This window comes from Aulonocara stuartgranti (assembly GCF_965226115.1).
Source record: "Aulonocara stuartgranti genome assembly, chromosome: 20".
NCBI classification, from domain to species: domain Eukaryota; kingdom Metazoa; phylum Chordata; class Actinopteri; order Cichliformes; family Cichlidae; genus Aulonocara; species Aulonocara stuartgranti.
The window spans coordinates 23,991,965-24,008,571 of record NC_138956.1 but is presented as its reverse complement, the minus strand read 5'-3'; the positions used below and the strand labels follow the sequence as shown (position 1 = coordinate 24,008,571).

The 16,607-nt window shown below is 37.3% G+C and overlaps 1 protein-coding gene and 1 long non-coding RNA gene across 2 annotated transcripts; both read left to right on the top strand.

Annotated features, from left to right (window-relative positions):
• Positions 1-323: 323 nt before the first annotated feature.
• Positions 324-9,901, top strand: LOC309697948 (B-cadherin-like). The gene is made up of 20 exons (XM_082520183.1): positions 324-633; positions 885-1,019; positions 1,111-1,257; positions 1,345-1,489; positions 1,609-1,784; positions 1,927-2,055; positions 2,140-2,322; positions 3,673-4,010; positions 4,116-4,258; positions 4,354-4,578; positions 4,748-4,972; positions 5,325-5,446; positions 5,654-5,725; positions 5,823-5,924; positions 6,080-6,136; positions 6,909-7,016; positions 7,176-7,235; positions 8,329-8,439; positions 8,561-8,620; positions 8,759-9,901. Exons 1-20 carry the CDS (start codon positions 598-600, stop codon positions 9,104-9,106), a joined length of 2,922 nt encoding a protein of 973 aa, XP_082376309.1. The 5' UTR covers positions 324-597; the 3' UTR covers positions 9,107-9,901.
• Positions 9,902-15,513: 5,612 nt separating this feature from the next.
• Positions 15,514-16,054, top strand: LOC309697955. Its single transcript, XR_014273965.1, has 3 exons — positions 15,514-15,534; positions 15,661-15,720; positions 15,989-16,054. It is a non-coding gene; the product is annotated as an uncharacterized lncRNA (long non-coding RNA).
• Positions 16,055-16,607: the final 553 nt, after the last annotated feature.

The window sequence follows — 16,607 nt, the reverse complement described above, 5'->3', positions numbered from 1 at the left end:
ATCACAAAAGGTATCTAAATCAAGGTGTGTGTTGTGTGCACACACAGACAAGTGAGCAAAAAATCTTAAATTGTCCCTTTAGACATTTTGTGGTGATTAGCCTGTTGCAAAAACCCATAATCTATTCCAATGTATTTAAGTGAACCTATAAAAGTTGCCCAAGATACAGTTACAAATACATATACTCACAGACACACAGATGCAATACAATACAATGCAATTCTATCTATTCTATTCTATATTATATAATATATTATAATACATAATATAATATCATAGACTAATTATGTTTTTAAATGTGATTTTACGTGGTTTTTAGTTGGGGTTTTTTTCTTTTCTTTTCTAGCATCATTATAGGTTCTCAAGCAAGCGGGTACTGTTAGTCAAGGTGAAAACTGTACACACCCATACAGATACAGATAAAGATTACGATTACCTCATGGCTAGACGTATACAGCTGATTTATAAAGATATCCCTCCCACCGGTATCTCTCTGCCAAAGCTCACATTGGCATGCAGCTGAGTTTCTACTCAAGTGCATTCAAGTAGTAGTCTGCAACGAATTCACTTCAAAACTAGCCGTTCTGTGGATATAAAATGGAACTAATACACCCAATTCTACTTTTGATTCTGGTAAGGCTTAAGTATGTAAAACTACATGTAATCTTTTATTACTTCTGCCATAAATTTCAACACAAATATTTTAAAAATATGTCTAATTGTTTTACTAATTGTGTTTATGACGATTATGTCTGTCAACATTATACTGAGTTATAGCCAGTGTTTAAAGATTAAAAATCTGCTAAGAATATAATATAATATATAATATATATGATACTCATAAATATGCTGTGCTGCACATTTACTGCAAGAAATCTTTCCAGTGTGATCTTTTGCAGTGTTGGGGAGTCCACAGATCATCTTCACAACTTTTGCTGCGTCAAAAAAGAAACTGGATCATTAATTCCTTTACTATTGATGAAGGTTATCAGGGACCTTTCCCATATTCACTGGGCAAAGTGAGTGTATGCCTTAAAATGTAACACATATCATGAAATAAGGAAAGATAATTCCAAAATTCACTGCTCGTGTGTCTTATGTTTGATACAGATTGAGGTTGAGAAGGACCTCGTTCTTTTTATGATACAAGGAGAAGGTGTCGATGAGGAACCAACGCAAGTGTTAGAAATCAATTCATATACAGGAGAAATAAAGGTCCTCCGTTCGGTGGACTACGAACAATATAAAACTCTTAAGGTAAGAAGAAATTTAAAAAAAATATCTAAATGGAAAGTAAAAGCTATGCATGGAGCGAGGTTTGATTATTTCATCTTTCCATTGCAGCTTAAATTTAAAGCACTTGACAGAGAAAAACATGAAATAGAGACACAGCTCGGGATTTATATAGAGATTTTGGACACAAACGACAACCCTCCAAAATTTCTGTTTGAAAAGTACACTTTCACCATAAAAGAGTCAACATCACAGGGTAATTTTCTCATTTGGAAAGAAATATTATTAAAATTACTAATGCTACGGTGTCAAAATTATGTTTTTGTGACAGTGAATCTAAACAAAATAATCATTATTTCCTTTTGATACTAACAGGCACTGAAGTGGGTAGAATTCAAGCAACAGATCAAGACATAAGTGAGATATATAACAAAGTTGACCTTAACATAGTTTCAGTCAAACCTAAACCTAAGGATCTTGAGTTCTACTTCAAAGAGATCGATGAGACAGGCATTGGAGTCATTTCTTTTAAAGGATGTCTGGACCATGAGGTGAGAGAAATTACTGCTTGAAAAATTAAAACTTTCCATTTTAATCTTTCAACATGAATCTCCTCAAATTTCAATAGTACAACTAAATTCAATATTTTTGACATCCATTCAAGATGAGCAAAATTTTATTTTTCTCCATCAGACAGCTGAGAAATACACCATTATAGTGGAGGCCAAAGACAATGGAGAAAAACCGCTATCCACCTCCTGCACCATCATAATCAATATAGAAGATGGAAATAATCACCTTCCTGTCATCACACAGCAAACAGTTAGCAGTTACTTATTTCAGTCACAATAATTTATTCAATGAAAATCATTTCCTATTTTACATCTTCCTCTTTTGTGACCCAAGGGCCCAGAAAAAGTGAAAGAAGGACAGACAAATGTTCTTGTTTCACGTATACAAGTTCATGATGAAGACACCAGAGGAACCCCAGCATGGAGAGCCAAATATACAATCCAAGGAGACACAAACAACAACTTTAGAATAACTACAGATCCTGAGACAAACGATGGACTACTCCATGTGGAAAAGGTATTTTTGTGATTATGTTTACAGTAGACTAAACTTTCCAATCTAAGTAGTTCAAAACAGTCTCTGTGGTAAAAACCCTGTTGCATTTTTTAAATTAACCAACATAAGCTCTTTTTTATCTTCAAAAATTAGTATATAAAACACAGAAAAATATGAAAGAGATTTTCCTGGCCTGGCTTTTTATAGCAGATAACCTTAAAAATAATTTGAAGTAGAACAAAAATGGAAGAAAACCATGACTCAGCATATGAACATACCTGATGCTGCTAAAGTGAAGCAGAACAAAATTACAGTGGTTTTATTAGACACAGCTAAGCGTTTTGCAATTTCGCATAAGTTTAAAAAGTTTATATTTATTCAGTATTGAACAGCAGAAATGAGACTTTGTTGTCAGAAGTCATTTATATAAGAAAATTCAGTGACCAACAGTGCTGTAAACAACAGTAGACTGCTTGGAAATAAGCAAGCAAATCATGCAGAAAACAGATTTGAGATGGGGAAACTGTTCTTGAAGTGCACTGAGAGAGAGAGAGCTGTGCAGGAAGTGTGATTTTATCATAGTGGAAGCAAAACAGCAAAAGTAAGAGGGAATTCATGACGATGTTTATGTAAAGTGAAATGTGAAGCGGCGAAGCATAGTTTTGATCTTCTTTTGCTGCTGGTTCAGTCTATTTTGGTTGGAGAGGGACAAAACCTACAGCTTTACAATCTAGTGCAAAAAAAGACAAAAACACAAAGCGCAGCCCCGACCTATCAGAATCTGTGAGCTGTCGACTTTCAGCACTGACTGTTTATGTGAAAGAAAGCCGAAATCTCACTCACTGTGATGCATCGGGTCCGCGCTCTGTGCGAGAGTCTTTTTGTGGAATCCATTTACCTGCTTTCATTTACTGTTTTAGCTGTTTTGTGGTTGCTGAAATAGTTTTGTGAGATTCTGGCATTTCTGGCAAAGTACATTTATATTTAAAAATCGATTCGGGATTTTAACAAATCGATATGGCTTTATTCAAGCTAAAAGCAATTTTAATCGGGTAGCAAACAGTTTTAACCAAAGCTATGATTTAAAAAGCCCTGGAAAAATATGATAAGTTATTGTTGGGTCTGCGCTTCCACAGGCCCCGCTGGTTTAGAAACCTATTCCCGTTAACGTCAAGCAAGGAAGCAAGATGAACAGCTTTTACTTGCTAGCAAGGGAGACTGGCAGTGGGAGCTGAACACTCCTCACCTGTCTCCTAGCCAGAATCAAATAAACAGCCTTCCTCGCAGCCTTTTATTTCCATGATTTACAAATTTAAGTAACACAATGACAACATTTAACAATTTGACTCCAACAGTTATGCTCTTTTACAGGCTTTAAACTATGAAGATGGTGCTCTGAAGAATATAACTATCACTGTAGAGAATGAGATCCCCTATTATTCATGCAAAGTGGAAAAACGCAGCTCCATTGGTCTTTGGAAAGTAGTTACCATATCTGGTTCCGCTGCTACTGGGTCTGCAATGAGCTTCGTGGCTGGAACAGTTGCATCCAGCCGTCAAGTGATCGTGGCTGTTGAGGATGTCAATGAGCCTCCAGTTTTTGACAAGACTTCCATAGAAACTGTGGTCACTGAGAATGTTAAGGAAGGCCAATACCTGGCAACACTCACAGCTAAAGACCCTGATGTTGCCAACAAAAACACATTTAAGTAAGTCTTGACAACTATACAACTACATGTCACTTCTACAAGACAAAAACATACAGCATTACTACATCAGTAGACACTTTGAAAATGACTAACAAACCATTTCAGATACATTATAGGACACGATCCAGCTGGTTGGATTAAAGTGGACCCTGACACTGGAAACATAACAACATCAAAGCCCTTGGATCGAGAGTCAGAGTTTGTTAAAGACAACATTTATGTAGTCACAATATGTGCTGTTGACGATGGTATGAATCGACAAGTATTTACATATTTGGCCAATTATTCATTTACATTTCCTCATTACATTTCTAAACAAGTTGCAATACTTTTTCATCACCAGGGAAACCACAAATGACAAGCACTGCAACTCTTAGTATCTATGTTAGAGATGACAATGATCATACTCCATACCTGGTTGTAAGCACAATTGAAATGTGCCAATCTGACGGACAATCCTTTGCCAACATCACAGCCTTGGACTCAGATGTTGAGCCCTACAGTGGCCCTTTCACCTTCAAGCTCCATGGAGATGTTGAGGGCAAGTGGAAGATTGACCCTGTCACTGGTAAGCTTTAGAGTCTGCAGATAGTCAACCTTATATTACTCACAAAAACAATGTCACTTGTATTAAATATACTTCTAAGCCTCCTTTATATAAAAGTATAAGTAGTATATACATAGACTGCCACAATGACTGTTATACATCTGATTATGTATTCATTTTGGACACACAGGTTATTCAGTCAACTTGGTTAAAGAGCCTACAGTTCATTCCAATCACCATGAGCTGTCGCTAGAAGTTTCTGACCAACAGGGGAAATCAGCTTTCCACAACCTGTCAGTTACTGTTTGCAGCTGCTTAGACTCAGAAACCCCAAACTGTCATGTGAGGACATCTGGCACCACACTAGGAGCAGGGGGAGTGGGAATGATTTTTTTGGCCATGCTGCTGATCACAGGTTGGACACATGTTTCAAATATTTCCATCATTATAAATAAGATATCCTCATTTATATTTGTTGTTGTTATTTAAAAACGATTAAAATGTAATAATAAAAAAGGTCTAACAATAAGAAATAACTTTGACTTTAATAATAAGCTTTGGACTTTTTCAGGAAAAAAATGTAAATGAGTTTTCGATGGGTGTTTTTCAGTTAGATTTAAGTACTTATTTTTATACTTGTTAAGATTTTGAAAAACAGTTTTTTTTTTAATATTTATTTAAAGTAAAAATAACAGAATTATAACAGCAATAAACATCTAGCATGTTTTGTATGTCATATATTTGTGTGTGTGGTCTTTATGCTCCAGGTTTGCTACTTTTGGCTCTTCTGATGTCCTGCAAAAAACAGATCTTGGAAATCAAAGAGGATTTATCTTCTGAACAACAACTGATGAAGTCTAACACTGAGAATCCAGGAACAGACTGTTCGGTAAATACATTTATCATAAATCACACTTACACACACACTCAAATGCTCACACACACAGATATTTGTTGGTTTTTAAATTAAAGATTCATTTTGCCTGACTTTTTAAAAGTAATTATCCCTACTTCAGCAATTGTAATGACTGAAATTATGTAAACATAACTTCTCGTTTTTGGTATAAAAACCTTAAAACATCATTACTTTGTCAAGGTGGCCATTGTGAATCAGAATGGAAATGCGATGCAAGAAATATCTCAAGTTAAAACTGTGAAAATGAGTCCAGTAAGTGCTACAAAATATATATTATTGTAATAACTAGTTTGTAAAGAGTATTTTTGTAATATACCATGCATTGTGAGAAATATTTGATGTTTTTCAGGCGTTTCTTCTAAATGACTCAGAAACCAGCACAGAATTCCTCAAGTATCAAAAAGAAAGCTCGGTGGCACAACCTTTCATTCGTGGAAGCTTTATGCACATGGTACAGATATTATGATTACTGTTGTTTTATTTGTTATTATCACTAAGTAAACCTGTGATACTTAAACAGGTAGAAGTTAAGAATTTTGCTCATCATAATTTTCTGTTCATGAAATTTATCAAATCTCAGAAGTATTTAAATGCTTGATTTTTCAGTCACAGCGGGGATCAAACGTGGGAATGGGATATCACCAGGGACAATCTGTGAGTGGGGTATGTAATATTTCTTTTCATATGAAACCTTCTGAAAGTGCTGGACCACCTTTTCTGTCAGAACTGACTTAATTCTACAAGAAACCAGCATGAAATGATTTGAGATTTGTGACATGGTGCCTTATTTTGCTGGAAGCAGCCATCCAAATTTGGGTACACTGTGGTCATAAAGGGACAGACGTGGTCAGCAGTAATACTCAGGTAGGCTGTGGCATTTAAATGATGTTGACTTTGTCCTAAGGGGTCCAAAGTATACCAAGAAAATATCGCCCACGCCATTACATCACCCCCACCTGATTGAATCATTTCTATAAGGATGGATGAACCTGTGCTTAGATGTTGTTTATGCAACTGTTCCTATCATATACTTCACAACAGAAGCCAATACATCCAATGTTCTCTTGTCTGTTTTTGGTGAGCCTATGTAAAACATAGCCTCAGTTTCCTGTTTTTAGTTGACAAGAGTGACAGTGTGGTCATCTGCTGCTGCTGTAGCCCATTTGCTTCACAGTTGAGATGTAGGGTTAGTCCCCTGCTCTTTCAAGAAACTGTTTAGCCTTAGAACAAAAAACGAAGTCTTTATTTCTTTCGGGTTTTGGTCCTTTTTTTATGAGATTGATTGAAAACTAAAAAAGCACAGAACAATCTGCTGGCCTTGCTTTTTTACATTGTATGTTATCATAGACTTTAGCAAATGGATTCTTATTGAAATCATTTGTGCCAGGAAACAATGTCATGGTTTGATGTGTTTGTTTTGCGGTTTTTTCTTCAGCTGATGAATGAAGCAGTACATGGAGGATCACAAATGAACTCACTAACCTCACAGTACCGGGGGGAAGGATCAGGGTCAGCATTTATTCGTGGAACCATCATGCGGAAGGTACTGAGATTATTATTAGTATTAGTATAATTAGTAGTAGTAGTAGTATTGAGTACATCTGTTTGACGAAGTGGTTGTTAAGGATTTTGCTGGTTCTTGACATTTTGCTTTTCTGTGAAGTTTCAAAAGTATTAACCAGTTAATGCTTGATTTTTCCAGTCACTGGGAGCAATATCAAATAGTGGAATGAAACATCTCCAGTGGCAATCCAGGCATGGGGTAAAGCAACATGAGTCCTTTTGATGTTAAATTTTCCAGAACTATTTTATAATTTCCACTCACCAGCCACTTTGTTAGTTACACCTTGCAAGTACCCTTTTGTCGTCATAATGGGATGTATTCAACAAGGTGCTAGAAGTATACCTCAGAAATGTTGGTTCCTATTGATATGATAGTGTTTAACAAATTTTGCAGAAGTGCAAATCTCCAATTCCACCACATCCCATAGATGCTCTGCTGGATTGAGATCTGGAGACTGTGAATTAAAGTATGCCATTTGAGTATAGCGAAGTCATTGTTATGTTCAAGAAACCAGTTTTGGTGTTGCACATTATTTTACTGGAAGGAGCCATCAGAAGACTGTAGCCCATTGGTTTCAGGTTTCCCTGTTTCCATTAAGAGATGCACTTCTGCCTACCCTGGGAGGATCGAGTAGTTTTTACTGTTGCCATCCTAGCAACTCAAAGCTGTTCACCCGTCTCCCCATCACCCCTCTGCCAGTAACACTGAGTTGATGGAATGTGGTTGGCTAATTAGAAATGTGCATTAATGAGCAGTTGAACAGTTATTCCTAATGAAGTGGCTGTTGCATGCAATTCCTACTATGGAACAAATTTTGTTGTTAACAGGTATTGTCGATGTAACAACAGCCGCATATTACAGGATAGATAATAAAGATGAATATTGGCATTATTACATAATTGGAGATGATTATATACACATAATCCTGCTGCCAAATACTCATTAAAACACTGAATAACTGATAAAAATCCTTAATTCAAGTCAAAGACGGGAACACAGTTTTGTCGGGACAGAGAGCAGCCACTGTGTGTGCATATTATTATGCAAGTAGTATGCAAGTAGCATAATATATGCTACTTGGTTTAACTTGTGTAATGTGTTCTTCTTTAGTCCCTTGCTCTTTTATTTTTAAAAGGTTTTAAACACAGAAAAGTACAGTATCAACTGACAGCCTTGCTCTAACATGATCCAAGTATGATAGGCTTGGAGGACAAGCCTAATCATAATTAAAATGATTTCAACCATGAAATGCTGTCATTCTTTGACATTTGTTTGTTTGGTTTCTTTTCAGCTGATAGATGAAGCCGTACGTGGAGCATCACAAACCGGGTCAATAATCTCAGCTTTTCAAAGGGAAAGCTCAATGGCACAAGGTTTTACTCGTGGAAGCTTTATGCGCATGGTACAGAGATTTTTCTTATAAAACTTGTACTTACTCTTGTTATCATTAAGTACATGTGTCATATTTAAATAGTCCGGTGTTAAGAATTTTGCTTAACTATTTAAATGCTTGATTTTTTCAGTCACTCGGAGGATCATCCAACAAAGGAACGGCACATCTGCAGGTTCAATCTAAGCATGGGGTAAAGCAACATTTTCTACAGTTTTGTCATTTATGGTCAACTACAAAGTCTTGTCTTACCTTAATTCCTATTTAAATTCTAATATAATAATATTTCAAAAAAGAAAATTCATACAACTTCCTGTTTCTACTTTTTAAGATTTATATGGGACTAGACCAACGAAACCAGCTACTAAATGAGGTAATACCAAAAAGGATAAATGCTCTCCAGGAACAAGGAAAGGAACTGGGCAATTATCTGCCTCGTGTATATAATGAGGAGGGAGACACAGAGCATAACTTTGAGCTTGATTCAATCTCCATTGCTGATGTTTCCTTTGACCCTGAAATGGATCTGTGTGACAAGTTCACTACTCTGGCCTCAGTCTGCATGCCTAGTGATGTCACCACAATACAGAAAATCCAAACAGCAACTCTTGTCCAAGAGGAAAGCCATGAACTAAACTGGCAGAAACTCACATTAAATGAGGTTTACATTTCACAATAAAGTCACCAGACCTCAAGTATAAGGTACAATATGAAAAGTCATAAATATTTATTCAGTTGTCTGGGAGCATGGTATGGTAAGATGCAGTGTCATGTCATAATGTTTACAATAAAGACTGGGTAATGCAAAAACTAATGCAGAGGGGTGAATATGGTATTTATCAAATCTGCTTATTTGCACTTTGGGAAACATACGATCAATTGTACTAAGAGGGTAATGCTTTCTACTTTCGTTTGGGTTATCTTGAGCTTCTGTTCTCAAAAGTGTTTTTTAAGGTCACTTTTTTATCTTTTTCTATTGCGAAATAATATATTTCAAGCGTGTGAACTGTTTTCTTTGTCCATTAGAGGTTGTCAGGCCTTTAAAAAAACAGAGTTAAGCTTGAATGCATGAATCTTAAAGGCATGCAGGTGTGTCTTGTGCAAGTAAAAGCTTTCTCCAGAATAAATGATGACTGCCGCTGTAATGTAATTCCACAGTATTTCCATTTTGGCACGACGAACTTGTCAAACTTGTTCTCATTTTGTTGTTTAGACTCCACGTTATCAAAAGGTGCTGGCGTGGGCGTGCTCTCGGGTATCTGTGGTTGTATGGGTGTTTTCATGTTTGTACATGCAGGACAGTAAGTCTGCTGACTGCTTCGGTGAGGAGGATGGTCGGCCTTCTCCCACACTGTCTGAGCATCTGGGTGCATCTAATAAACTAGTTAATATGCTTCTAAGGATCATTGTAACCATGTTTTATGTGCATCAAATGTTTGTATAGTGGTAATACTAATAAATGTGTTAATCTGAACCTCTCAAACAAGATTCTCACTATAGAACTATCACTATCATGTTTATTAATCTAATTCTTGTGAAACACTGACTCCTTGTGGTTTTACAAAGAAATTGTTATATTTGTATTTGTGCCTAGTTATATTAAGCCATATTCATACAGTAAAAATACTTCTGAACACTCATACCAGCAAAGGTAATGTTGGGAAGTGCATTAAAATTATATTTACTAAACTTAGTAAATATCTAATGACTTACTCACATTTCATTAATGTCTAAATCTGTCAGAAGCTTCTACACAAGCCTGACTGAATTAGTTTTTCATTCTAAATGGCATTCTTGTAAGCTTTGTCATTGCACATTTTTCTCACTAATTAAAAAACATCCAAAGATGAGTAAAATAACTCTCAGGTTTCTTATCAAAGCTTTAGATTTGTCAGATGGGTTAAAGTCAAAATCCTAAACTTTTCTGTAGACAAAGCTTTATTTATTTGGGGTGACATATTCGATGCCAAAATGTGCTTTTAGTAAAGATTAGTCTATTGCAACAGATGGAAATCTGAACATAAAAGAAATAAAAACAACTGTAAGTAAAAAGGAAGCAGTCTCAAAGCAGTCAACTTCTATTGCTCCACTTGTTCAGAAAAATACTGATAATAAATCATAATAAGTCCATCAACTAAAGCTTGGCCAAAAAAGGGTCACGCAACAGGACAATGGTTCCAAGTACACCAGAAAATCTACAACAGAATAGCTAAAAAAAACTAACGAATCACGTTGTGGTAGGACTTTACAAAAACTCTGCATAAATAAAAACCTGCAAACCTTATAAAACAGAACCAACGACATGGGACAAAATTCCTCCACAACCATTTTAGACTTCAGTTTGTTGGCGGTGGTTCTACAAACTATGGAATCATGGCTTGTAGTTCGTATTTCACATGATAGCATCTGATTTACTCATCAGCTTGGTTACGCCACTGATTATGGCATGTCTCAACTTCCATAATCATAAACCTTGGGGGGGGGGGGGGGGGGGGGGTCATTTTTTTCATCGTGCTGCTTTTGGCAGCCTCTGTCAACATTTTATTCACAAAAAGTAAATTACACATGCATCTTTAGATATGCATCTAATATCAGACTTGGGACAGTCAGTGCATCCAGAGTTTTCACTGCAGTTGTACAGGTCCCAAAAAGGTCAGAATCCCAGTTACCTTGACCACAAAATGAGGTGATGTAGGATTTTGAATTTCATACAAAAGGTGCAGCTACTAAAAATTTCAGATGAGTTTGCATTTCGGTGACCTTGACCTCCAGGTCAGAGGTCAGGTTTTCTGAAAATTCTGTGAATGCAATATCTTGAGAACAAGACGACAAGGAGTTTGAAATTGATACCACAGTTGTATCTACTAGGAGGCTGAGGGGTAGCATTGGCACCCCCCAGCATGCCCACTGCAAGAATATGTGAGACAGAATTCTCTAAAACCACATCAACTTCAACAGGGAAGGCTGCAGTACAGTTCTGTGCAAAAGTCTTACATCACCACTGTTCTGCACACCTAACTGGCTGAAATATTATAAAGTTTATATCTAATTATTTCCTTGAGCTCACAATGACGTGCTGGAGAAATCATGTAAGATCCCTTAGCAAAAGTAACAATAGCATATTACACATAAAACTGTATTAATGCCAAACTGTACATAAATTCAATCAAATGAAAAAGTACTTACAGTGTTATGTGAATCAGTATTAATGATGCAGTTGTTTATGGTTGAGCTCATTTTAAATATTTCTGTTTAACCTCCAGTGCTACTTGATTGCTCCCATATCCACAAGGGGTCGCTACAGACTGTAGCAGCATGTTTTGATCCAACACATTTTAATGCTGGATGCCCTTCCTTATAAAAACCCAAAGAGGCCTAGCAAGCGAATCTGTAAATCACAACACTTTGGAGATACTGTTTAATCTCGGGTAGTGCATCATGTACTACATATATAATCATATGTTTGTGTTGGCTGTCCAGTAAGGACTACATCTCTCCAAATAAACAGCTGTTAATGAGCTCAAAAATACATTTTTCAAGCTTTGACTTAAAAGTTTATATCAGGTGTATTTATTTAAGAATGTATTTATAAAATGGAAAAAAAATCAGATGAATTAAAGCACTTTTCGCTTTTCGTTTTTTCGCCTGTCCCGTTTGGTGCTTTTGCCATCAGAATTATTGTCTAAAGGCAAAGAAAGATACCCAACGGATTTACTTTACCAAATGGACCATCCCGGCTTGCCATATTGGTCTATTTGATTCACCTTTGATTTTATTGTTTATTTTATTTTATTTTCACTTGCTACACACATAACTACGGAAGAGGATTAGGGCCACTGGAAAAAAAAAAAGAATTCTGACTTTATTCTCAGAATTCTGGGATTAAAGTCAGAATTCTGAGATTAAAGTCAGAATTCTTTTTTTTTTTTTTCCAGTGGCCCTAATCCTCTTCCGTACAATTGTGACTGGTTTTGGTGGAAAAACTTAAAACACTATTACTATTTCTGAAGCAGGTGTCGGGAACCAAAAAGAGAACCAGATGCAAGAAATATCTCACGTTAAAACTGTCACAACGAATCCAGTAAGTGTTGCAAAATATATATTTTTGTAATAATACAATTTTTTAGCTGTTTTTTTTTTTTTTTTAATGAGTGGCTCTGAATTGCAGCCTGTCACAAATCATTCAACTGTGATGCATGGCCACTTAGAGGAGTATGACATGTGCGAAAATTAATTCCTGCAAAAGTCACAAAGTCCAAATAAAAATTGGCATTGGACACTTTTATTATCAACTATCACTACTGGACAAATTATAAAACTGTTCTTGTGATATTTTAGGTTGTATGTTCAACAAATCTTGTGAAAAGCCCAAAAGGAGCAGGCAGTTGCTATACAAGGTGCCATCATTGTAACATAAATCCAAATATAATGTGTCTTAATCGTCTGTGCCATTGAACTTATTTTTTACTATTACGAGTGACCGCAATTTACTTTGAGCTGATTACACACTTATCATCCTGTTAAAAAAACATTAAACCTGAAATAACACAAAACTGTCCTAAATACAGGTGCCAATCATGTAATTAGAATATCATCAAAAAGTTGATTTATTTCACTAATTCCATTCGAAAAGTGAGACTTGTATAATGGTTACATTCATTCCACACAGACTGATATATTTCAAGTGTTTATTTCTTTTAATTTTGATGACTATAACTGACAACTAATGAAAACCCCAAATTCAGTATCTCAAAAAAGTAGAATATTACTTAAGACCAATACAAAGAAAGGATTTTTAGAATTCTTGGCCAACTGAAAAGTATGAGCAAGTACAGCACGCAATACTTAGTTGGGGCTCCATCCATCCATCCATCTTCATCCGCTTTATCCGGGGCCGGGTCGCGGGGGCAGCAGCCTAAGCAAAGAGGCCCAGACCTCCCTCTCCCCAGCCACCTCCTCCAGCTTATCCGGGGGAATACCAAGGCGTTCCCAGGCCAGCCGAGAGATATAATCTCTCCAGCGTGTCCTGGGTCTGCCCCGGGGCCTCCTCCCGGTGGGACATGCCTGGAACACCTCACCCAGGAGGCGCCCAGGGGGCATCCTTGTCAGATGCCCGAACCACCTCAGCTGGCTCCTTTCGATGTGGAGCAGCAGCTGCTCTACTCTGAGCCCCTCCCGGATGGCCGAACTTCTCACCCTATCTCTAAGGGAGAGGCCAGCCACCCTTCGGAGGAAGCTCATTTCTGCCGTAGTTGGGGCTCCTTTTACCTGAATTACTGCAGCACTGCGGGATGGCATAGATTTGATCAGTCTGTGGCACTGCTCAGGTAAACGGTAAATGCATTTGTATAGCGCTTTACTTAGTCCCTATGGACCCAAAAGTGCTTTACACTACATTCAGTCATCCACCCAATCACGCACTGGTGATGGCAAGCTACATTGTAGCCACAGCTGCCCTGGGGCACACTAACAGAGGTGAGGCTGCCAGACATGGCGCCACCAGGCCCTGTGACCACTAGACAACGGGTGAAGTGTCTTGCCCAAGGACACAACGACCGAGACTGTCGGAGCCGGGGCTCGAATCGGCAACCTTCCGATTACAAGACGAAACTCTTGAGCCACAATCGCCCCACTGAGAGCCCAGGTTGCTCTGATAGTGGCCTTCAGCTCTTCTGCATTGTCGGGTCTCGCAAATCGCATCTTCCTCTTCACAATACCCCATAGATTTTCTCTGGGGTTAAGGTCAGGTGAGTTCGCTGGCCAATTAGGAACAGGGATACCATGGTCCCAGATACTGGTAGCTTTGGCACTGTGTGCAGGTGCCAAGTCCTGTTGGAAAATGAAATCTGCATCTCCATAATGTTGATCAGCAGCAGGAAGCATGAAGTGCTCTAAAACTTCCTGGTATATGGCTGTGTTGACTTTGGACCTCAGAAAACACAGTGGAGCAACACCAGCAGATGACATGGCAAGGGTTAGGGTTAGGGTTAAGGCGAGACCCTTCTGACACTGTCTGTTGTTCAACAGTGGCTTGACACAAGGAATGCGACAGCTGAATCCCATGTCTTGCATACATCTGTGCGTAGTGGTTCTTAAAGCACTGACTCCAGTTGCAGTCCACTCTTTGTGAATCTCCCCCACATTTTTGAAGGCGTTTTGTTTCACAGTCCTCTCGAGGGTGCAGTTATCCCTGTTGCTTGTACAGTTTTTTCGACCACATCTTTTCCTTCCCTTTGCCTCTCTATTAATGTGCTTGGACATAGCGCTCTGTGAACAGCCAGCCTCTTTTGCAATGACCTTTTGTGTCTTGCCCTCCTTGTGCAACGTGTCAGTGGTTGTCTTTTGGACAACTGTCAAGTAAGCAGTCTTCCCCTTGATTGTGTAGCCTACGGAACTAGACTGAGAGACCATTTAAAGGTTTTTGCGGGTGTTTTGTGCACATGTAGATGCTACTTACTCCTGCTTGTGTAATGTTTTCTTTTCTGCTCTTTAATAAAACTACATAGTTCCAAGAAAATAAGTGTTTATTTGTCAAAGGTCTTTATTTTTTTACATTTTCATTAAGAATAGCCAAGTCACATATAGGTTTGGAAATTTGGACAGAAGATGTCAAAACATTTGAATTTGGTCTTTTTCCAAGATTAACTACAAAAGTACATCAAGCCAGCTTAGCATGATGGGCTTGGATGACAACTGTATTTCAAACATGAAATACTGCCATGGTTTAGATTAGATTAGATTAGATGAAACTTTAATATCCCTCAGGTGGGTTCCTTCAGGAAATCTGGTTTCCAATAGCACTGCACCGACAGAAGTTACAGAATGTGAGCAGAAATATACCATATATACACATATATAAATACAGAGTATACAAAAGGGATAAATAGAATAAATAGGAATAAGAATACAAGGGAATTGCACATTTCAAGTATTGTGAGTCTATTGCACCGTTGGATATTACATTACGTTTGACATTTCTTTGTTTGGTTTCTTTTCAGGTGATGAATAAAGCCGTACCTGGAGTATCCGAAATCTGCGCACTGATTTCAAAGTCCCAAAAGGAAGGCTCAATGGCACAATCATTTAGTCATGAAAATGTTACGCATGGTACAGATTATTATAATAATTATTCTTATTATAACTGAGTAAATCTGTCAGATTTTTAAAAGCAGGTGTTAAGACTTTTGCAAACCTGGTCAAAACTATTAACATTTAAATGCTTGATTTTTCCAGCCACTGGAAGCGTCCTCAAACATGGCAATGAGACATCTGCAGGGACAACCTAAGCCTGGGGTAAAGCAATATGAGACCTTTTCGTGTGAAAGGTTTTTACAGAGACTTTTGTTGCTATTGTTAAGTCATCTGAAACAAGCTAATTCATACAACTTTCTACTTCTAACTTTCAAGACTTGAATGGGATTCTGTCTATATTCTCTAAAAATTCTACTAAATAAGGCAATAGCAAAAAAGTAATAAATCCAGCAAACATAGATCTAAACAGCTAGATTCTGTTATTAATGTATTATCTCTTCTTTTTCACCCCTTTGTCTATATTTTTCAGAATTTGAATACTCTCCAGCAGGATGCTCTCCACAGATCACAACTTTGAGCTCAGTGCCAGCTCAGTACTCATAGTCTCTAATATGTCTCATAAGTGTATATTACAATATTATGAAAAGTAAGGCATTTTAAATGGCTGCTCTTGATCTAAATATTAGCTTAACAAAACGCAAAGCCAGAGTATAGCTTAATTGTGTGAGATGATAGTATGATATGATGGGGTCTGGGTTATGGGAAAAGAAAACTTGACTTTAGAGATGAGAATGGTTCACATGCTACTTTCACTACGATATCATTAGACAGTGATAGTGGTTAGATAGAGAATGTGGTTATCAACAGTCATAACAGGGAAATGCTTTTTACTGTAATTTTGAGTTCTCAACAGTTTTTAAGGCATAGTTTTAATTTTTCCTATGGTTAAATTTCAAGTTTACTTGCTTTCTGTGAATCCTTTCCTGTCTTGTTAGTACAAAAATGTTATTTTATGCCGTTAATCTACCGACAATCCTATAAATAAACTCCTGGAATCAGAACAAATTATGTTTTTGTGACAGGCTGTTAGTAACAAAATGCCTGAAGATACAACTTAAAAAATGTTTCTGTTATCATCAGCAAGTGCA